The 23623-nt window shown below is 41.0% G+C and overlaps 1 protein-coding gene across 4 annotated transcripts in view; it reads right to left on the bottom strand.

Annotated features, from left to right (window-relative positions):
* RPS6KA3 (ribosomal protein S6 kinase A3) overlaps positions 1-22889 on the bottom strand; it is a 78890-nt gene extending 56001 nt beyond the window's left edge. Inside the window, exons 1-2 of one of the 4 annotated variants that reach the window (XM_071552803.1) lie at positions 22662-22889; positions 9757-9813 (exon numbers count right to left, since the gene is read on the bottom strand). In XM_071552803.1, the coding sequence (XP_071408904.1) occupies positions 9757-9813; positions 22662-22733 (129 nt within the window). In that variant the 5' untranslated portion in view covers positions 22734-22889. Of the gene's footprint in view, positions 1-218; positions 339-9756; positions 9814-15130; positions 15149-22661 lie in introns of those variants that run through there. The other 3 variants (XM_071552535.1, XM_071552711.1, XM_071552620.1) reach the window with 3 other exon arrangements.
* Positions 22890-23623: the final 734 nt, after the last annotated feature.

The raw sequence follows: 23623 nt of genomic DNA, 5'->3' as shown, positions 1-23623 counted from the left end.
AATTTCCCAAAAAGCCTAAATTATCAGCAGGTATCTTAGAACCTTCTACAAAATACAAGCATATCACAGACTTATTTTGTACAAGAAAATACAAAAGGCTTTTTTGTGTCCAAACAGCACCAATCCCTAAGCAGGAAAAACTAACACTGCTCTCAAATTAGAAGCTTAATTAAAATAAAACTACCCCCTTATTCCCTTAAACAGAAAACTAAGCTCACCCGAATAGAACGACCACGTAGAGCCAGAAACTTAAACATGACTAAGAAACCATGTTTAGATTTTCTGACTGAGCGATCACAAGTCTAGCAGGGAAGACCAACCCTGGTGTTTTTGCTGTGACCAGCTGTTCCGGCAATTAGAAAATTTCCTGTCAGGCAAGTCAGACACAGTCAGGGGGTGGGGAGAGAGAAGGGGGAAAAAAAGGTCAAAAAAAAAAAAAAAAGGACATTGATTCTGCACATACACACACCATGTGGCAAGGAAAAACTGGGCACCATGGGTGCCCATGTTCCTGATGCCTGCAGAGATCAGCACAGGAAACCTGAGCAGATTGCCTGATAGCAACATGCAGATGTTGCTGATTCCTGGTTCCCAGAAAACAAACAAGAGATCAAGATCTATTTCAGAAATGCCACTGTGCAACACTTCACTAGTTAAGCAGGAAAGCAAGTATTTGAAGTCCTATCTGTGGTGACTATTTTTATGAATTTTAACTTCACAAAACATTGTAGACTTCAATGCAGAGAATGCTTAAAGACTGTTTTTATTTACTAGAGTTTAGTTAGAGGACCAAAACGACCTTGTGCCTGGCCCTTTGAAATCCTGCACATGGCAAATGCTACACAGATGTTCTAGGACAAGGCAGACTGCAGAAATATTTCAGTTGGATTGCCCACCTCAAATGACTGACTTATGCACCAATATTATAGTGCTCTGTAGAGAGTGAAAAATTTCTGAGAGTAATTAAAAATAACTAAGCTTTCTTTCAATGTCTTTAAAAAACATTTCAAATGTTTTTAAGAACTAGAATTCAATCTAATTACATCAAGTAGCTAGAGATGAAGTTTTGAATTTGATCTCTAGATTTAGTATGAACATTATTTTTCTGAATAACAAAATTATCTTTTTCGATATTTATTAAAAACAATTCCACAATACATGGTCAATTAGTGGAACAAGGCTGTTTTTCAAGTAATAAATAGACAAAGGCAAGTAACAACCTTTAGTCAAAGGCATGTACACTCAGCCCTAAACAGATCCAGGTGGTTCCATTTAGTGACCCTGTACCAAAGGAAATACACAGCAAAATACTGTACTCCTGCTTGCACAAGATACTAAAACAAACCCACCTTCCAAACTGCTTCCCTTGATTGGGTTCTAACAAATACCTGGACTATTGCATTTTTTTTTGTTATATTTTAGTTCCTCTTCAGAAGACAAAGCCAGTAATTTACTAAAGTGACAGAATACATTGCTTCTATCTCTATACCACGTCCTGGCTGTCTACACTATCTCTAACTTTTCCTTTATACCTGAAGAGATGATACAGAGGCTCTGGATTTATCAGGATCTCACAAGCAAACTCGTGCCCTTTTTGTGTTCTCTTGTACTCCTCTGGGTCTTTATTTATGTCACATCTGCAAGGACAATCTTTCAATTCTGTGTACTGAATATACAGAATTATTACTATAGATTATACAGGCACCTGGGAGCTACTACGGCACAAGGGAGGACTTTGTGACTCAACTGAGGGCTCAAAAGGCCTCAATAACAATGTACTTTTTACAGTCCGGTATGTTACAGCCTTTATGGAGAAAACAATCTCTACTACAACAGCAGTAACACAGAATGAAAAATTATTTATTATTTTTTTCAGGATAAACAAAGCTCCTCAAACAGAAGGAGCTTCACACAACACAAGGATTTCAAGTATTTCACAAATAGTCCAAAAAATTACTCGAAGCTTTCCTCTTCAATTATTTAAAACTTCCATCTACTTTCCCCTTCAAAACTGAAATATCTCAAGAATTGCAGTTTAACAGCAATAGAGCTGTTTACACTTCAAAGACATAAAAGAAATTTACATGAATAAGTGGGAGACCATTCAGGCTCTCTGTCTTACCTTGTCTAAGAAAGAGGAATACACTAAAAGCAGAGTGAGCAGGAATCTTCAAATCAATGAATTAACTGCTATGGTAGCAAGGACATAAAAGGAGAAAGGGAGAGTAAATAGTAAGAGCTACTGTAACTACAATGTTGCCTTAAAGATGAAAAGCTACTGTAGGTAAACAATCACAACCTTATGGTTCTGCTGTGAGGGCATGAGCCCTTTCTGCTGTAGACACGCTGTATCTGCTGAGGGTGACAGGAATCAGGCATTTCAACTGCAACACTCGTACAATTACTGACTACTGCTCTCCCAAACCTTTCCTGTGACCTCCCAGTGCAGTACAAAGCCCGTGCTCAGGGGTCAGTCAGCGGGGTTACTGCACAACAATAGCTCTGCTACAACTGACATGGGGCTGCGGCAGGTGGGAGGAATTCCTTGTGTTCTGGGAGAACACAGCCTGCACGGTTCCCAAAGAGCACCACCAGCCAACCAGAAACATTAAGATATATGCCACACAACTCATTTTGAGAATCTTTCAGAAGAAAGCTTCCCCTTTTTAATATTCCTCTGCATAAGAAGGAGAGAGGTTAGAGGGCAGCAGTCCCCAACAGGGAAGTCTGTGATAACAAGGACAAATTGCTCCAGCAAGTTGCTCCTCTTACCTTGAGGTCTTTGATAAGGATTTGTATGATACAAGTTTATCATGAAACACAACTGTCTCCAAAACAAAAGGCACCTGCTATGCCTGTCAGTGACAGTTCTGTCAAATGCTGAACTCCACTTGCACAATGCATTTCCTCCTCCTCCACTGCAGAAATATAAAGTGAGTTCATCTCTCATCTGCCCCTCCTCATCTTTTAAATTGGATGCTCTGAATTTACAAAAATGAAGACAAAGTGTCATCAAACGTTCAAGAGAATGGGGCTCACAGCCACTACAGAGAGGAGGAGAAGTGAAAAACGCTGAAGGAACTCTCAAAGTGGTACAGAGCGTGTGGGAACACAGGGGCATTACTGAATAAAATGTGCACACCAAGGTGGGATCCTCACTCACTTTTACACACAACCAGAAAATGTTGAAACACTTAACCTAAGTGTAGTTCATTAGGTAGACTGACAATCTCCTATACCCTCAGTTTGAGAAGTGTAATAATGCCAAGTAAGTCTTTATGCTGTTAAACAAGCAAGGCTCTGTAGCACAGATTGCTTTCATTTATCTGAAAAAAACCCTGAAGAAGGAGCACACATAAGGAATAAAAAGCCCTTGTTTGATAAGGGTCAACCGTGGAGCTACAGAGCGCTAATTTTTTGAGTTTTCAGAAGCTGAATACTATACTTTTCCTCATAATAAATGTTTGCATAGCCAAAGCAGCAACATTCTATTAATCAGGGGGTGTGGCAGCTTCCATCTGTTAGTTTACAGGCCTTGCAAGGCTACCATCTGTTTTCTCTCCATGTAACAAGTAAGCAGCTTGACTTCAAATGTTGCTTACACTCCCAAATTATTCAGTTTTCTGACCAAGATCCAGAAAGAACCCTGTACCTGAGACACGGAGTACAAAATGAGCTACTCAGAAAATCCATTAGAATACGCCAGTGAAAGTTTTGCTGTGACCTTTCCTCAACACTTGATGACATCTTGAGTGGAAAAAAGTGTTCCAAGGCTTCTTTCTATGGGTTTCATATCTCAGAGTTAACAACTCAGACCAGACACCCCACACAGTTCACAAAGATGCTGTAACTTCTTGCACAAGGACCTCTGAGTCAATTCTTAGAGATAAGATGCTGGCACATCTCTAAAATGCTAAAAAATTTTATCCAAGTTGCAGCAGAGTGCAGTGCTTTGGAAGATAATGAACTCTCAGTTTCATTATATTACAGGAAAAATGGTATTCTGCCTTGTAAAAAGCAAAATCTGGGCATGGAGAAGGGAGTAACTGGATTTAAGTTTTAGAAATGGTTTTGCCTGGAAAACTTGTTTGTTCAAGAATCAAGTTATTGAATTCCAAAATAGCATTAAATACTCATGTACATTTATTTAAGTACATGCAGTAAAATACACTAAAAGGAATGTAGGAATTATGGAATATCTTGAAGTCCAAGTTTAATATTCGTAAGCCAGACTGTTTCCTTCACTCCATTACACAGTGGACATTCATTGCATGGCCAGCCTATTGACTGGTGCCAACAGAAACTACAACTTACTTCAGTATTATACTGAGTTATGGAATATTATTGTTTCAAACAATTCCATTACTGTGGCTGTAACAAAATCTTCCTCACTCTGATTTCTAAACAGGCAATAATTAAACATTCAAGAACATGTAAGCAATAAGAAAGGATAACTTGACTGTGTACCTCATCCTTCAGTAAATTGCAAAAATATTAAGCTATCACTGTTTTACTGCTGCGAGGCTACACAAGTGGCTGTTTCAGCTAAAAATAAGTATCAGTCTGTAAAAAAATGAGAAATCCAGAACTCAGCAGGCTATGAACACTTGTGAATCCAAACATTCCCTTAGTGTTTAAGAAATTGTAGTACAGACTCAACACACAGCCAAGAATTTTCATCAAAAAACTGACAATACACACATGGAAAACTGAAATGTAAAGGTTATACCAGCAAAATTAAAATAATCCTATCAAAAACAATCATCAGAAATACAGTCTTTGTCATGTTAACACACATGACTATTCTTGGAATGGGAAACTGCTACTGAGCAGGGATATCCAACAGAAGTTCAGAGCAGTCCTGAAATGGTGCTTCAACCTGCCAAAATGCAAAGAGTTCTCACTAGTACAATATTGTAATATTAAAACTTGAGGTGAAACTAAAAATCCATTAAAGTCTCTGTCAAATGTTTTAAAGTCTAAAAAACCTGTGAGTTTGATTATGCTTTTTTTCCAAATGACTTCATTTTGCCATTCTTATCTTTCATTATTTTAATGGATGGTGACACAATAAATGAGATTACCCCAGATTACTCTGGGTTTGGTATTAGTGCTGGAGTGATGGGGCCCGTTTTGCTCGTGGCTGTAACTGGTGAATGATCTCCCTCTCCTTATCTCCACATCCCCCTCGGTCCCACTGACCAATGTTGTAAAGCTTCATGGTAAATTGTATGGTAATTGTGCATGTAAAATACAGAATATCACATTATTACTATGTATAATTGACTGATCAAATTTAGTACTTCAGCAAAAGACTACATTGTCACATACTTCAGGTTATTTTTCCAATGTATCTTGAAGCCTTTTCTGAGATCACACTGCCCTTATAAACTCTTCTATTAAAGTAGTGATTGGCAAGACAAAGGTCTTAATTTTCATCTCTCCTGACTGCAAACAAATGTTTTATTTAAATTCTACTATAGAAAATAAATGAAACCCACCTTTTTAACTACTGACTTTTCTTTGCAAGCCTTTCTTGCACTACCTTTTGACTACCCACTGACAAGAGTCACTTTTACCTTAGTTATATATTTTTAGTAAGAGGATGACAGCTACAGAGATTTAGGTTTTTATCACTCAGATCAGCATAGTTTAATATGCTGCATTATGATTTAGTTCTAGCCAGTTCTATGTATGCTTTAATTCTGCTTATTTAAAAGTGGAGTTTTGTTTAAAGTTTTACCAAAGCACACAAGAAATGTTTTATTACCCCACCACCTCCACTGAGGAGATGCTACTTGCAGGTTTGAGCCTGAATAGATTCCACTCCTAAAAAACCACTACCTTGAAGGTTACCAAAAAACAAATATACCTGAACTTTTCTGTAACTGACAAAGTACTGTTGAAAAAAAAAATTTTCACAAATTCTTGGAACCTATTATTTTTTTGTAGGCTTGATAATTATGCTTAAGCTAATAAAGTGCCTTGGTAATACACCAGTGGCACTGAGTGACCCATCAGCTAAATTGAGTCAGATAAAGAACATAACAAAGAACACAGCACGTGCACAACATGCTCCTCACATACACACAAAATGGGAAGCTACTTGCTAGAAGAGCTGCAGTTTCTGGTTAGCTTTAACCAGAAACAGAGCAAGCAGCACAACTGTAACAGCTCAAAACAATTGATTTGTTCAGTTAATTTACTCCATCTCTATGGACACAGATACAGAATGCAATGCCAGGCAGCAGAAGAGTGAGAAAGGTGGCAAATAAAAGGCTTTAAATGACTTCCCCTCTTTCAGTAATGTTCACTTAAGCTTTCACATTAGGTCAAACTTCAGCCAGCTGTTGTTACATTTATTTCCTGCTGGTCCCAGATCATTTATGAGACCAATCAGATAAAAAATATTGACAAGCTATAAAGTCAGATATAACCAGCACACTTACTGTAATAAAACCAGACTGCTGAATGATTCCCCTTCTAAGACAAGCAAAACTCTGAACCATACAGCATCTTGGACCCCTCAGAAACAGGTATTGTTATAGGTCCTGCTTTTCTTAAAACAAACCACCAAATCTGAAGCAAAACTATGCAATGCAACTCAGGCTCTCCTGTTAATTAACTTCACTTTTGAACCAAAAGAACAGGGACATAATGAAACAAAATTTACCTTCTGACAGACAAGACAGTAGAGGGAGTTCCAGTGTAGACAGATCAGTGTTAGGCTTTAATATTTACTTTAAATTTCTTATCTGGTTTGCAGTAAAACATTTATAACACAGCAAAAGGATGCAGTACTTCAAGTTTTCACCTTCTATCTCCACAGGACTATAACAACTCTCTACCCTGAGCTTGCACACTTTACACATCTACCAAAATATGTTGTCCTCTTACCTGACATGCTAATACACCCTAGGCCTGCTCATTCTACTGTCCTCAGTTACAGCTGACAAATTTCATAAATTGTCAGCAAACATGTAAGTGTTCCAAGTCCACTGCAGTGCAAAGTCAAACAGAACTTAAATGAGTTTCAGTGGTATTTTAAAATTCAGCTTTTATCTTGTGCCAAAACAGATATGAGGCACTGACAGAATATGCCATCCCAGCTGAAGCAGGATTGTTTCAGATGACTGACAGCACAGGTTAGCTTCCAGCTATAGGTGACTGAGCAGCTGGAGTAACTTCTTGTTTAAAAGGCCCTAGATTATTTTACATCACTATTGGCAACCTTTTACTCAGCACAGCCTAGAAATAAATGTAAAATATGTTCTTAAAATACTGGTCTGAGGCATTAAAAAGCTAAAACAATCTTAACCAAGTAGTTCAAGCTTGACAGAAAGAGTATTAGAGAAATATTTTAATTTTTTGCTGGTCATACTGCATTAAAATTGGTTGCTCACCGAAAAAATCAGCTGCTTGTAAATGTCTGAAGGAAGTAGAGGAAAACACTTGTAAGTAATCCTGCAGTTAGAATCATAGAATCATAGAATCAATTGGGTTGGAAAAGATCTCCAAGATCATCGAGTCCAACCCTTGGTCCAACTCCACTCCATTTACCAGATCATGGCACTCAGTGCCACGGCCAATCTGCGTTTAAAAATCTCCAGGGATGGTGAATCCACCCCCTCTCCGGGCAGCCCATTCCAATGCCTGATTACTCTCTCTGGAAAGAATTTTTTTCTGATCTCCAACATAAATTTCCCCTGGCAGAGCCTAAGCCCGTGCCCCCTTGTCCTATTGCTGAGTGCCTGGGAGAAGAGACCAGCCCCCACCTGGCCAGAACTTCCCTTCAGGTAGTTCTAGACAGTGATGAGGTCACCTCTGAGCCTCCTCTTCTCCAGGCTAAACAACCCTAGCACCCTCAGCCTCTTCCCATAGGACTTATGCTCCAGTCCCTTCACCAGCCTTGTTGCTCTTCTCTGGACTTGCTCCAGCACCTCAATATCCTTTCTGAACTGAGGGGCCCAGAACTGAACACAGTACTCAAGTTATCAAATATTGAAAGAGAAATTTGATAGCTGTGAGGGGTTAACCTTGGCTGGCTGCCAGACCCCTATCCAGCCACTCTCTTAATCTCCCTCCTCACCAAGATATGTAGAAAGAATGAGGGGAAGAAAAGCTCATGGGTCCAGATAAGAACAGGAACATCGCTCACCAAGTACCATCATCAGCAAAACAGCATCAACTTGGGAAACATCAATTTAACTTATTGCTAATTGGAGCAGGATAGTGAGAAACAAAGCTAAAAACACTTTTCTCCCCACTCTCCCCTTCTTCTCAGGCTGAATTTCACTCTAATTCTTCACTCTTCTACCTCCTCCCTCTGGAGCAGTGCAGTGCAACGGGAATTGCAGTCAGTTTGTAAGGCTCTCTCTTGCTGCTTCTTCCTCAGTTTGCCCCTGCTCCAGCATGAAGTCCTTCTGATGAGCTACAGCTGTTCAAGCACTGCTCCAGCATGGGTCCATTCCATGGAGTCCAGTTCTTCAGGAATGGGCTGCTCCAGCATGAGCCCCCCACAGGCAGCACTTCCTCCTCCAGAAAACCTGCTCCTCTCCATGGCTGCAGTTCCTGCCGGGAGCCTGTTACAGAGTGGGCTCTCCACAGGGTGCAGCTTCCTTCAGAGCACATCCACCTGCTCCAGCATAGAGTCCCCCACAGCCTGCAGGATGGATTTCTTCTCCACTGTAATCCTCCAAGAAGCTGCAGAAGCACAGCCTGCCTCACCACAGCCTTTCCCAGGGCTGCAGTCTGTATTATACAGAATAATAGAACCAATTATCTCCTCCTAGTGTTGCCTTATAAACCCACAAATACCGTTCCTTTCTTACTCTTTAACACTGCACTGACTTCAGGGTCATCTGTCAGCACTTGCCTTGTTTCTTCACCTTTTGTTATTTTGTTAAAGACAGCAGAGCTTTGTTGCTACGAGGAGGAACCAAGAGCAGTCACAGTGCAGGCTTTCAGTGACCTAATTTTCCTATCAGCTTAAGAGCTAAATCTATTACTGGTTTGTTTGAAGACCGAAGTGGAAAAAGCTCTGTCCACAACTTCAGCAGGGAGAGAAAGTGCCATGGTGCTGCAATTACATCCATGCTGCACAGATCACACCTGCACAATAAGCAATATTAGCACATCAATCTCAAATTCAACCAAATATGAACTTCTAAAAGCTGTGTTTTATTGGTGAGGCCATTTATCACCAGATTTAACAGTCACTTGTACTCTCTAACACAAAACTACAGGCAAACTTCATGTATGACAAAAGTCACAGGCACCGCAACAAGGAAACTGCACTCGGTGGTACTTTCACACTATGAAATTTTGTAAGCTGGAACTTTGACATGGAGATAATGAACTTGAAAAAACCATCACATTCAGGAAGGTTCATTGACCTTCTCTTTAGTAACAATCTCTATTCTCAAGAAGTATAGGTTAAGAATTCTTTTCACAAATGCCTCTCAATAACAAACACAATGGAAACTACTTCCAGAGTTCTTCCTCACCCTTGACCTTCCCCTGAAAGACTCCTGCAAGCTGAAGGTAGAAAGGAATATGAGATATGAGCTCTTCAAACAAACAGCAGGATACCAAACCAGACTAGAGAGTCAGTGAGAAAGTACATCTCACAAAAATATTAGGATCCTACATTGCACCCACGGTCAGTAAACCTCAACAACACAACATCAGTGGAAACTGCCTGTAAATTAAGTGACATCAGTGTGCTCTATCTTTACTAAAACCATCTTTACTCACAGTTTGTGGATTGATATCATCTTCTCCCATAGGTTCATCCACAATTTGCTGTCCATTCTGTAAAGAAACAAGATACAGCAAGTTAGAAGAAATGCAGAATCCAACTACAGAAATAAACATTTTGCAGATGTGCTTTCATAGCATGTTGCTGTCAAGTGTTTTCTTCTTAATATTCTATAAAAACAGAAAGTAAAACACAAAACTAAACATGAAAAACTGCATATTACTGGAATGTAGTGCCACTCTTGCCTTGATCCTCATGTATTATCCAACTGGATGAAGTCACAGTAAGAAATACATAAAACCACCAGAATTTGAAGCCTCACTACTACACAGCTGGACATCACTTTCCATTAGTACAACTTCTGCAAGACAGTTAAACCTGATAAAGCCAGAGCAGCAAAAAGCCACAACAAAGAACAGTTAAACAGGTTCTTTCTAAGAGTGAGACCACAGCAAGTCAGCCTTTACCTTGAAGAAAATGTGTAACTGTAGTATAGCCTTAGAAAAATTATGAATGCAATCTAATTTTATTGGCCAGCGTTTCCTATTTTCTGTACTTTGCTAAGGACCAGTCCAACAAGGCATACAGAAATAGGCTTCTGAATTTGAGGTTCAGCCATAAATATTTTTTAAAAATCTTAAATACCTTGTTGGTCAACAAATCCTTTCTTTTTTTTTTTGACAGTGACACTGTATTTGGAGAATCTCTCAGATATTTTTCTCTGAAAGACTTTGGGTGGCTTTGCTTACACAACAAACATGAGTATTAGCAAGTTGTAAGCAAAACCATCTATTTCTTAAGTGCAGGGGTATTAAGTCTTAGTTTGCTCCAAAAGTTTAACAGCAATTCAGTATGATTTTAGAAAGAAATGAAAAACTATTACAAATGGTTAAGTTTTCCATTACCACTGGAGGCAGAATTTAAGTTCATTTGCGCATTAGAGAACACAAAGTCTATTCTATTTTTTCAAAACTTAATTCATTTAAGAGTTACATATGTGTATAGACAGATATTTTCTAGACATTAGAAAGTTAAAAGCTGCTCAAAGATTCAGAGATTTCAGCTTAATTCTACACCTTCCTTCCCGCTGCTGTTTTTCAGCAGACTTCTTGTTCAGAACCTTCCCAGCATTCTTCTGTAACAGCTTCTAATCAATACAGTCTTCCAGCTTTCATATGGCTGGAGGAGAGTCTTGTCTATGTTCCAGATTAAAGCCTAACCACTTATGAAGTCTAATTTTCAAACACTGCAAGCACACTGGATGTTTCATCAGATGATTACCAGCTCTCTAGCAGGTTTTCTCCTGAGCCCTTTTTTTTCCTAGAAGATGCAGCTGGATAAAACTAAATTATAAGAATTAAGGATTTCCTAAATATGATACAGGTGTTTGGGATTTTTTATTTGTTTAAGGGGTTTTTTTGGGTGGTGTTTCTTTGGCTTTTTTATTGTTATTTTTGTTTGTTTTGTTTAGGGTGTGGGGAGAGGAAGAAGGTTGGGCTTCTGATTGTTGTTCCAGTGCAGAGATCTGGCACATGGGGTAGCAGTTTTATTTTCTCATCTTTCTTGGCTTCAGGAAGATACTAGAGACTTCTAGCATGACTCCAGTCTACTCTAGAAGTCATCTTTCCATGACAGAGGACAAAAAATCATTTTCACATGCTATAGGTTACTACAGCAATAAATACAATCTTTGAAAGCTGTCTCAGTTAGGGCAGTCAGTACAAACTTCTTGTTGTCCAGGTCAGGGTCATTTGATGAGATGAAGCTCCAAAAAGTCCACATTCCCCCCACTGTGGCATCTTCTACTTACAGTGTACAGACAGTGAATATTGTACTATCTTTCCTAAATACACATAAAACTTTGCAATTATCAAGTAGAAGACCAGAAAAGTGCCAGCCTAGCTAACAGAAATGAGTGTTTCTAATAAAGCTTGTTTACAGGGAAGCCTATTTTCTATACATCTACCATTGTCAAGGCCACAGGTCCCACACTTCCCCTCTTCTCAAATCTATGGCATGTCTTTAAGTTACCATTTGTATTTTAGCTACACATCTCCATAGTCTGTTCATGCTACAAGAAAGTTTCCCAAGTATCTTGTCAATCAAAAAAAAGCCTGAGAAGAAAACCAGGAGAACAAACAAGACAATTGACTTTAGCTGGAAAGGAGGAGTCTATAATGTCCTAACAACTAATGATGGCTAAACTCTGGGGCCCAAAACAGGGCAATTTGTGTATCAAAACCATATGCTCTAAACTGACTCCACATGCAGAGTTTCAGAAACAGTGATTCCTGCTACAACAATCATTCTGTTGAATAATAATGTACATAAACTGCAGGTTAAATAAGAATTTACCACACAACAAGCTTAAAGTTTTCACATTTACTATTTCGAGAGAACTGAAACTACCTGAAAGTGAAACCCCCATCAGAAACTTGAGACAAGTCTCCCTTCAAAGACAAAAAGGTGAGATCAACCCCTGCTTTTAAAAAGGCTCAAATCTTCAACCTCACTGACTTTTTCAAGAGTCAACCAGAAAAACCACAGCAAACTTGTGCAAAACAAATGAACCGTTTTGCACAATCTGGTTTCCTGTTTAATCCTGCATTGCTTTCAGTTACTTTCCAGTTGAATTCAAGCAGTGCATTCGAAACACTAAGAACTGGAACTAAGAACAAACTCAAGAAATCAGCATGTGTTCCGTGCAGTCATGTCTGAGCCAGATCACTGGATTAGCAAGATCTTTTTAAATAGGTCTACCCAAGCAATGATTATGCTACTGGAATCACTGGATGGTAGAACCAGTTTTTCTCAGAACAGTCTGAGCCATGTAAGGTAAAGAAGAATATGTATATAAGATTTATGGTTTGCTGGTATATGATACTATTAAATGGAAAGCAGCTGTGTCTTCAGAAAGTCTACAAAGCATATTGCCCTTCTTATGAGTCAAAATGTAAAGCCAAAAGGTTCCTATCAGAAACATTTAAACCCCTGTGGAGTGAGGAGATCAGCAGCGAGGTGAGCCCATGAAACACTTCGGTTTGCAGGGCGTCGACTCCCTGTAGTATTTAACCAGAACCAAGGGCATGTCTCGATGACGTAATAGATTGGGAGCAGATATAACAGTCTGATGAATGCAGAATAAGAGAAGGCTGAATACAACTCTCACATTCTCAGATTAGTCTAATTCAAAAGAGAGAGACTCGAGATCCTGACTATTCTTCAGCTGCACTCGTCCCACAGCAGGACACTGAGCAAGCAGAGACTCAAAGATCTGGCTGGTTTTAGTACTATGGTTCCAAAAATAGAACATATTTCAGATGACAGCACAAACATAAGAAAACAGAAAAGGTCCACAGAAAATTTTTACTTACACCTGAACACATCAACAATCAATTCATGCCAACAAAAGGAGGATGCACATCCCCTAGGAAGGCAACCTACATAAAGCTCTTTCAATCCACTGATTCCACTTTCTATTCTTTTTTCAGAAAACAATTTTCATGTTAAGTTAGCTACAAATTTGGCTCCCCAAGCTTTTGAGCCTGTTGCCGTATCTCACTAAATTAGCAGAAATCAATACTTAAACACAGTTGGATTCCAACAGTTTTCCTGAATGCTCAGGAACACAAACAGATCCTACAGGTTCCCTAACCAGGCGTAAAGCAGAGAAACATCAGAATCTGCATCAAGCAGGTGGTCCATGAACATCCACCACACAAATTGACAGAACCTCTGATATGAACATCAATCAACCATCAACATTTCTAACATTCAAAAATTACAGGTTTAAACCCACTGAACTCTTGGGGTATAATCAAGCACGTGATTTTCCTGGCAGAAAGACAGTTTAAAAAAAGCTTTTTAAAATTCTGATTATTTCACTTCTTGACCAGTTACGCCCACAGAAAACTGCACCACAGGGACCATGAGGCAGCAAGGAGGGGTGTATCTGTAAGGTATTGGTACCGAGAAACTACAATGATACCAAATTCTTCTTAAGAACAAAGTACATCAAGAAATGTAGCCCACATCCCACCCACAATCAATTCACCACATCCTGTGAAGCAGCGAATATCCTGCACTTTACATACTACAGCTATTTATTGATCTGCAAGTCTTAATGTCACTTGGAACCACAATTTAAAAAGTACATTTACTGCTAGAGATGCAATTAATCTCAAAAGTCCTACAAAACTAAACTATCTTGGGCTCTTGCACAATAAACCTAATGCCTTTTCCCACCTACCCTTCTGATTAGCACTGGATCCACATGATGAATTTTGTATATAAAAGGCACTGTCTGTATTGACAAATACAGTTTGCAGTCACCGATCTGGGACAGGATACCTTGATTTAATAGTAATATCAAGCACCCATCACTCCCTTCACACTGTTTTTTTACAGGCATCTAAACCATATTAATTGAAATATTAAGTAGGCAAATCATTGTTTCCTGTAGTACTAATTTTTTCTATTTTCCCACTGTTTTCACCAATAACATCAGAGACAGGATACACCTGAAGTTTTTAGATTTAGTTTAGAATCTCCGTTCTTCCATTCTGTTTGCAAATCAAAGTTCCACTAATTTGGACTTACCTTGCTAAACTTTATGTTCTTTTCTACAGTCTGCAAGATTTTTTTCCTGAAGGACATGAGTTTGTTCCCACAGCTTTTCTGATATTAGACACCACCAAGTATCTTTTTCTACCCCACTCTCCTTTGCATTTAGGCCATTGCTAGAATATTTGGGGATGTTTAAGTATTCTTCCTGCCAAATATTTTAATTTTTGCACCCAACTATGACTGTCAGCTCTTTTAAAACCTCTTATGAAACTGTTACCAGTTATGGCTTTTGGAATAATTCTTCAGCCATTAAACTCAATATTACCTAATTATTAATATTGGACTTGAGCATATAAATTAGTAACCAGTCCTTATACTGGGAACATAGTTTGGAACACTATGTACTACTATGAACACTATTTGCTTTTCCATGTAATTGGTGCCTTTTAGCACAGCCATAAAACCAAATTAAGACATAATTTTAAAAGTTTTACATCCGTAGGTTTAACAAGTGGATAAATCAAAAATTATAAACAGTCTTAGAGCAGCATGATGCTTTGAGTACAAAAATAAGGAAAGAAACCCCCAAATGTCCGAATCAGATCACATAAAAATAGTTATGTTGAAGTTTTAACATGCCAAGAGTAACACAGGCAATCAAGTTTCTCTCAGTTCCTAGTTTTCAGCCACCAGATTTACCCAACAACTTCTAAGCATTGCTGTGAGATTTAAACAAACAAACTTTCAGTATATTTCCTACTTAAGTCATTAAAGTACTGGGCATATATAGATCTGAGCACTTACTCTCTGGTGTTTTCAAGGGACTCTGAACTGACAAACGCAGCTCAAGAACCAGGAGGTTCTTCAGCAGAGAGAAGCTGTAATCATGATGCTCCTGGCTCCTTTCAAGGCTGCTCAGAACGCAGCATTCCCATGAAACATTCACAACAAATGTGCTGTTTGCAACACAAGGCGCCGTGTGGAACTACATTCAGCAAAACCCTTTTGAACTGAACACGCTCAAACCTGCTATTCTAAGCAGCAAAGAGCTCCCTGAGAAAAAATTTGTGGGTCTGCAGAAAAATAGTTGGAAATAGACTGAGAAGGCCTTACGAGGTCATCCAAGAGGTCTCTGTGCACCAAGGCATGATCAGCTGTTTCTACAATGTTGCTCACAAGATGTCTAAGCCCTTCTTAAATCTTCAGTTTTCACAATCTCTTCCAGTGCTTAAATAAAATATAAGGCTTTAATAGGATCTGAATGAATGACTTGTGCCTGAACTCCTGAGCTGTGAAGCCACACAGATCCAAAGCACTTACCTAAATCCTGACCTGATTAAAATTTACTAGATGTAAACAGCAGAAGTGAGTTATCATCTTAGACTTCTTCAGCTGTTCTCTCATAGCATATATTCAATACATTTTGCATATAATGTTAGAAATAGTACATGCAAGTATTAAAAAATCATTAATGCTTTTTTGAAAAATCAAGAAACTAAAACCATGAGTCTTTATTATTATGAAACATAAAATTACTGCAATTATTTATTTTACAAAAATTTTATTATTTCAGGTTCCATGAAGTCCATATAATTTATTCTGACTTTATTGACTAAGGTGACTTTGCTGAGTATTAAACAACAGGATGTTGAAACTTGCCTCTCCATAGACAATCAACCTCAGATAAAAGCCATTAACATGCAGATCACTCAGGTACAAAGCCAAACTTCCTTAAGTGAGGATACTTGGGCAACTTTAACTATGTGATTTCGTAAATCCTATCTACTTTACCACCTTCTTATCTAATATGACTCAAGAGTATAGTTTAACAATAATCAGTCCCCTTTCCTGCACAGCGAGGCTTTCCTTGGCACTGGCATTTGTTCAGCACAGTGCCAAGTCAGGTCAGAAAAGGAATCTAAAAAGCTCTGCAGCTCTCAGGGAGTTTTACTCTGAATTAACTCACCTTGAAGTCAAACAAGTGCCATGACATTATCCAAGATGCTGGACATACACTATCATAAAATCTTTGTCCTGGCCAACCACTTCCTTAGCTAAAACCAGCTCCAAGTCACATGCGCTCAGGAAATCAAAATACAAGAAAAGACAAAAAAAAGGACAGTTAAGTGAAAGTCTCCTTTAGTTCCCCAGCTGTGCGAGCAAATGGGTGGTAAATTATTATACTTCACACATCAATTCAACAGCTGTAGTAAAACAAAAAAGCCCCGTATCACCTTTTCTCTGTCCATCTGCTCCAAAGAGGAAGAAATACAAATGCAGAAATCACTCACTTCAATATATCCAACCATTGCTGCCCATTTGAAAATAAAGAAATTCCTTCTCTGCAGGAACACACAATCTTAAGAGTGACTCCAGCACCTGACAGTGAACACATTCTACCACCAAGACTGTGCTGGCACGAGAGGACACGAGCACCTCTCACCCCTCCTGGCCCCTGCAGTCCAGGCTCACTGACAGCCCCGGGCTCCAGCCGGAGGGACGGAGCACACACGGGAGGATGTGCCAGGCCCTTCCTCTGCCAGGGCAGCCCATGGCACAGCCAGGCTGCAATTCCTCGTGTCCTTGCAGACTCAGGCTCTCAGATACGAGTTGGTTTCTCAGAATATCTTTGCATAATAAATTACAAAGGTTGAAATTTAATACTGAAGTCAACTAAAGCATTATTCTTTTACACTTATTTTAGCATCTATTAATTTAATACATTCTGCTCAGAAGAGAGAATAAGCTACAGAACAACTTTACTATTTTCTAAAATTCAGGATTTCCGAGTTGCCTACATAACAAAAGTCAGCTGCAGGAAGACTGGAGGAGAAAGACTCTCTGTTAAGTTAAAAGCATTGTTTCACATGTAAATCTAAGTTCTAGCAGTAACTAATTTTGGCAAATATGTTATGTAAGGAATAATACAAACAATGTTCGTCATGGTCTCCTACATCCTGAAACCACCACCTTTTGAGTCTGCAGGAAAAGATGAATTTATTTTTCAAAGATATGTATTGTTGGACATTTAATATCACAATAAAATACCGTATCTTATGAATATAGATAAGTATATTTCAATAAATAATTGCTTGAAATTAAATTATTTTCATTTTATTTTAACATTTATTTAATTGAATGGAACCAGAAAAACTGTGTCAGGAAAAAGACCTAGACAAAAAATGTATTTATAAGATACATACTGATTTACAGACAATTGAATGGCTCCACTCAATAAATAAATTAATTAATAATTTTTTAAAATGGCAGGACATTTCCTCCAAAAAGAGTTAAGTGGAGCATTAACCATACCACAGGGGGATCCTTGCATCAAAGGCAACCTATGGTAACTCTAATTGATAAGAGTGAGCTATCAGTAACTTCTGTGGTCAGGTCACTGCAGTAGGTTCCCAGAAATCAGAGTTCACCTCCTAGTTCAAGAACAGACTCCATGAATGATGCTCGATGGGGTCACTGAGCTGCTGAGCCTTATTTTTCCCCTCTGTTACATAGGATTTTTCTCCCCTCTATTTCCAATGGGTGAGGCATTTAATCTTGTTTCAGGGAATAAGGAGAGAATGAGTAGCAGAGTATCACATATTCAAGCATATAGCACAGCAATTGTTGTAATCAACCACTTTAGCTTGTCTAAACTTAGAAATTCCCTGAAGAGATTCTAACTGACCGAGTTTTACTGAATTATTACAGTTTTACTGATTATTCCCTGCTTGAAAGTTACCGGGATAAAAAAAAAAAGGCAATCAGAAGATTTTACTCCTGCCTGAAAAAATGTTTAGAAGTTTCATTACTGGAATATGGCTATGAAGTACACTTGGGGAAAAAAAAACAAAAAAAAAACCCAAAACCAAAACACCTTCCCTGATCAAATGACACAGAAAAAACATGACCCCAAACCAGTTTCCTGAATGAGTTCTCAGAGGTGGTAGATCTGCCAACTGCCACGATCAGTCAACACAAAACTAGTATTTTTGATGTGCAGAAATAATTAAACGCCCACCTCAGTCTATGTATCATTGTGACTCTAAGGCAAGCATTTCAAATGACAAACAACTCCAGTTAGTGTGTCAGACCACAGTCAATGCAAACACAACAGACAAGCCTTTGAAAGTGTCAATCTGCTTTCATCTATTTTGTGTTGGGTGTCCCAGCTGGGGCAAGAAACTTTGCCCACGCTACAACAAACAAAACAACAACAAGATAAGAACTGCTGATGTCATAAGGAAACTAACAGAACAACCGAGGAAGTCAAACCCAACACCTCCACGAGGAAACCAAGAGCTGCAGAGTGCACACAACAGTGTATAAAGGTACTGAATTCAAGAGATTCATCTGCCTGCTCCTACCCCACCCAGCTGAACACAGGACATCAGCACCATGTCACGGAGTAGGACTGTGTTAACCTAAAAACAAAGCAGGTAAAATGATACCAATAAGGACATGAAAAAGCTGAAGAAAAACCACACTCCCCTCCCAAATACTTCATGTAGATAGTATGTTTCTCAGGAATATTTACATATATATAACATCTTTTATCTGTCTATCACGGCAGTTTGTAGAATACAGTGTATACTGCTTATTTAGATGAGAATTCTATTTCCAATTCCTGTTTTTAACCCAGTGGAAGAAAATGTCACCCCACAAACCAGCAAGAAACACATCAGAATGCGCTGCACTGACAGCAGGTATGTAGGAGGGGCGATAGCCAAGTGTTGCAGAGAATTCTGCCTATAGTGGAGAGACAGCAAATAGTCTTCAAAATCCACACAAACCAGTCAGTCTATTTAGGTAATTCCACTTCGGCTTTGAATTATTTACCTGTGTTTGCTATACCAAATGTAAATACAGCCTTTGTTCCTGTGGAACACAAGTACAGCCCTGATTATACACACTAGTACAGAATGTGGAGAGACAATTGCAGCTACAGGCTCATGGCTACAAGTGGCAAGACATCTGATAAATTTCACATTCCAGGCCAGAAGTATATATTGACATAGAGAATGTCACACTGACATCAGAATGAAATTACAAAGCAAAATTTAAACTATACCCGTTTCTTTAAAGCATCAGTATGACTGTTACATGCTCGGGGTTCATCTCACACAAGGTTCAAATAACTCTGCATACAGAATACAAACCAGGAAATCTGTGAAGGGAGATTCATTCATACCACCTATTTAGACACCTAAACAGGTGACCATAAATCCTTTCAAGAGCAGTGGAAAAAAATGAACTTTCTCCACAGCCAATTTAGAGCACCTAAATTAAAACTCCTAAAGATAGCTGTCACAAACACTTCCAAGAAAGTCTAGCAAATGGCATCTCCTTATGATGGCCAGCTCTTTCAGCATAGTGGTGTCCAAAATTTGGCTGCCATAACTGTATTCATTCTACTACAGTTGATGTTAATACACACAGCTGGGAGTATATACAGACCAAATACAAACTCAAATCATCAATGGTTAATTTGCTTGAAAGCAGATAACTTGAAGTAACAGGCATATTCTCACCATGAAAAACAAACCTATGCTTGTTTTGAATCTTGAAGAGACCCAGAGTCAGCAAGAGACAACATCATTTTACAGGCTTTAAAGGTGTTGTGATTTAAAACAGGGAGCTTTAAAATCAAAACCACACATCATACAGACAAAATATTTTAAAAATGGTGTAACAACTAAACACGTTGAAAAAGCTGTCAGAGATGCCATGTGGATCACTGACTTGCACCCGTAGAAACAGAATTATCTCTGAAAACTATAAAGTCGTATTTTATCTAAAAGTGCATTATTTCTTAAGAAAGACCACATTCTACACTTTTGCTGTCTTGCACACCTAAGTTATGGCAGTTGTTTGTGGTTAACTACACTTCCAAAGTAAAGCTACTGAAGGGTATTCCAGCCTTCCTCCTAAACTTGCTCACACAACACAGATCATCATCTCCTTGGTGGTGTAACTATAAATACAGGACTGCACTGGGAAACAAATAAAAAATAAATCCAATTAAAAACTCAATGAGTTGTTAAGACAAGGAAAGCATCTCAGCTGAATTTTAAAGCTCAATAATTTATAATTCCATATGGATAATGCAGTTTTACAAGAAGTGTGTCAGCAAATCTGAGAGGTTAGTGGAAACTTCACTCAGTGTTACAGCTAAAGATCTTATTAGTACCAAACTATAACTGAAATCACAATGAGTTTCCAAATGAAGGTAAAAAGTATTCTTGTCCAAGGATACTCTTGCAGGACAGGGTCTGTAATTAGGATATTGCTATGCTACACATAAACGTGACTCACACAAATAAAAAATCTAAGTTATGTATTTAGGTCGTTTGTTTATGTATTTGGCCTCAATTTACCTATTTTTACTGAAGCAGCTTTTCTTGAAGACTCGTTTCAGGTAAGCAACCTTTCTAAGTCTAACTTTTTCCTTTTGAGCATTATCTGAACAGCTTTTACAGGTGCAGCCTGGTCTTTTAAAGAACTGAGTGTTTATTCTAGACTAGAGTCTTAGAGGGCAAATCTGTCAGCTCATTACCATGTCATGTTTTTTTAGTGGTTCTAGACGGTTTTTTGTGATAAACTACTGTAGATTCATGTCGATTTAAGCGTTTAACTATTTTTTTTAGGAACTGGCAAAAATACACTTGTTTCAAGACGTTCATGACAGCAGTTTAAAAACAAATCACATCTGAAATACGCTAAAACAAGTAACAAAGTATAATAAGACACATACACACATTTCAGACGACAATGTTTTTTGCTACCGATCCAGCACATTTGCTGTTACTGAAGTCACACGGTGTGCATGCATTGATCACGGAGGACTAAAGCAACAGTTAAGATCTTTTCTCTAAATGGTAAGTTTAAGTGATCTCTCCTATCACCTTGTGCCCCACCTTCAAGCATCATAGCACTACTGCAGTTACTCCCTATTTAAAAACAATCATCCAAGATCATCACTTCAGAAGTCAGTGAACAATGAGAAAGAATTTAAAAGTAACTACAGTAATTGGCAAAAATTTAAGACATATCTGCCTGCCAGATCTGAACTGCAGGTTCTTCTGACCTCCCGAGATACAGTCACTTTAAAAAGAAGGATGACAAGACAAACATCAAAAGGACAAATACCGATACTGCAGAAACTCTGCATTGGTCTCTGTTTCCTTCGCTCACTAAGGAAGGAGCGAGTCCTAACCTTGCGACTCATTGTTGTGAGCTGGCCTGAGAACACCGTTCAAGATCAGCATCACTTGAAGCAGCCTGGCTGCGGATCAGCTGGAGCCGATTCAGGTAGAAGCTGCACTGTCAGAGGAAGCCTTTTCTTTCCAGATGGGAGTCTGGTCGCAAACTAGCACACGCCTTGTGGGCTACGAGGAACTCACGGAGCAAGCACAACTGACTGTGTAGGTGTAGTGTTTACATAGATCCGAACCAACACAGTAGTAGGAAAAAAATTAACATAACTGAAGTCTTCTATGGCCTCGGACGCAAGTGGCTCTAATTTCCAGCCGCTCTCATTATCCCAGCCTAGGAAAGCTGACACGCGTCCTGTCTAACAAGAGCAGGCGCTCAACACGAACGCCCCGCTACCGCCAGCGGGAAACCCACACTGCGCGGCACCTCGGGGATGTTCCCAGCAATGCCGCCGAGCACAGAGCTGCACTCGTGCGGAACGTCCTCGCGGTTTCCCAAACGCTTGCGAAAGTGCCGGCAACCCCATCCTGCCGAAATAAGGGGGCAGCGGCACCGGGCGGGGACGGCCCTGCCCGCCGCAGGGGAGCGGCGGCACGGCGGGGACACCGGGCACGGCCCGGGGAGGGGGGGGACGACAGGCATGGCCTGGGGGGCGAAGACACCGGGCACGGCCCCCCAGCCCACCCTGGGCCGCAGAGGCGGCGGGGCCGCCCCAGGAAGGGGAACTCGCCGTGACAGTAACCAGACACCGCTCTGGAACAAAAGCGCCCGAGCCGGCGGCCGCCGCGGAGGCAGGTTACTCCTTCCCGGGAAAGGGGGCGGAAGGGGAGGGAGTGCGCCGGGAGCAGCCCGGTCCCGGGAAAACACGCCCCGAGCCCCGGCGCGGGCGGGCGGGGAGCGCCGGCCAGTGCCGGCCTGAGTCGGTGCCCCGCGGAGGAGAAAGGCGCGCAGGGGCCGTCGCTCGCCCTGCACTGCCCGCCCGGTCCCCCCGCGGCGCCGCTGCCCCCACTGCCCGCCCCGACACCCGCGGGGGGAAATTCTGCCCGAACCCCGAGCGACGGCAGCAGCGGCAGCCCCGGTCCCGTCCCCTCCTCACAACTTTCCCCACAGCACCCCCCCGTACCTCGGTGCAGCTCTCGGCCGCGCTCTCCACAGCCATCTTCTGCCACGGGTCCGGCAGCTGCGCCAGGGGCATCTTCCCCGCCTGGCTCTCGCAGCCTCCGCGCTCCGCGTTCCCGCTCCCCGGCGGGGGCGGCGAGGCAGGCGGCGAGCGCTGCGGCGGTCGTAGCACACCCCAGCTGGCTCCGGCGGCGGCTCCGGCGGCGACTGCTGCTCCTCCTGCCGCCGCCGCGCTGCGATCGGCCCTCCCCGCGCCCTCCCGCCGGGCGGGGCCGCGCCGCCGCCACCGCCCTCCCCCGGCCCCGGCCCCGCCGCCTTCCGCCGCGACATGGCGGCCGCTCGGCCGCGCCTGCGCCCGCCGGTGCTGCCCCACGCGGGGCTCGGCACCGGGACACCCTGGGGGGCTGTGGGCCCAGAGGCGCCGCAGCGAGCGCCGAGCCGGGCTGGGCTGCCGAGAGGGGCTGCGGGAACCACCCCGGGCCGGGCCGCCGAGAGGAGCAGCGAGAATCGCCCCGGGCTGGGCCGGGCTGCCGAGAGGGGCTTGCGGGAACCCCCCGGGCCGGGCCGGTGGGAGCGGGAGACACGGAGGGTCTGTTTGCGTAAACAGAAGTGCGGATAGAAGAAGTCGGGAGGCGGGTGGGATGTGGTGCCCGTGTAGGGAGGGTATCGTTAGGCAACGACGAAAGGGAATTAGGGTGTAGGAATTTGGTTTTGTAGCAATATCACTTAAATGTAGTTTGAGTGCATGAGTAGGAGTTGCCTCAAAGAAGGAAAGTCGTACTTCCACAAGCCAAGAGACATGAAAATAAAGCCGTCAAAAAAACCCCAACCCCACAGGTTCTGAAATCAGCCCTTATTTTACCTTTTGTCCCCAGCTGCTGGCTAGTACACAAACAGCTGACTTACACATATGCTGAGACTGAGAATGTATACGGCGTTACTGGTTCTCTTAAAATGTTAAGCACT

This window comes from Pithys albifrons, chromosome 1 (genome assembly GCF_047495875.1).
Source record: "Pithys albifrons albifrons isolate INPA30051 chromosome 1, PitAlb_v1, whole genome shotgun sequence".
NCBI classification, from domain to species: Eukaryota; Metazoa; Chordata; class Aves; order Passeriformes; family Thamnophilidae; genus Pithys; species Pithys albifrons.
Note: the sequence above shows the minus strand (reverse complement) of the source record. Positions and strands in the feature narration are given on the sequence as shown.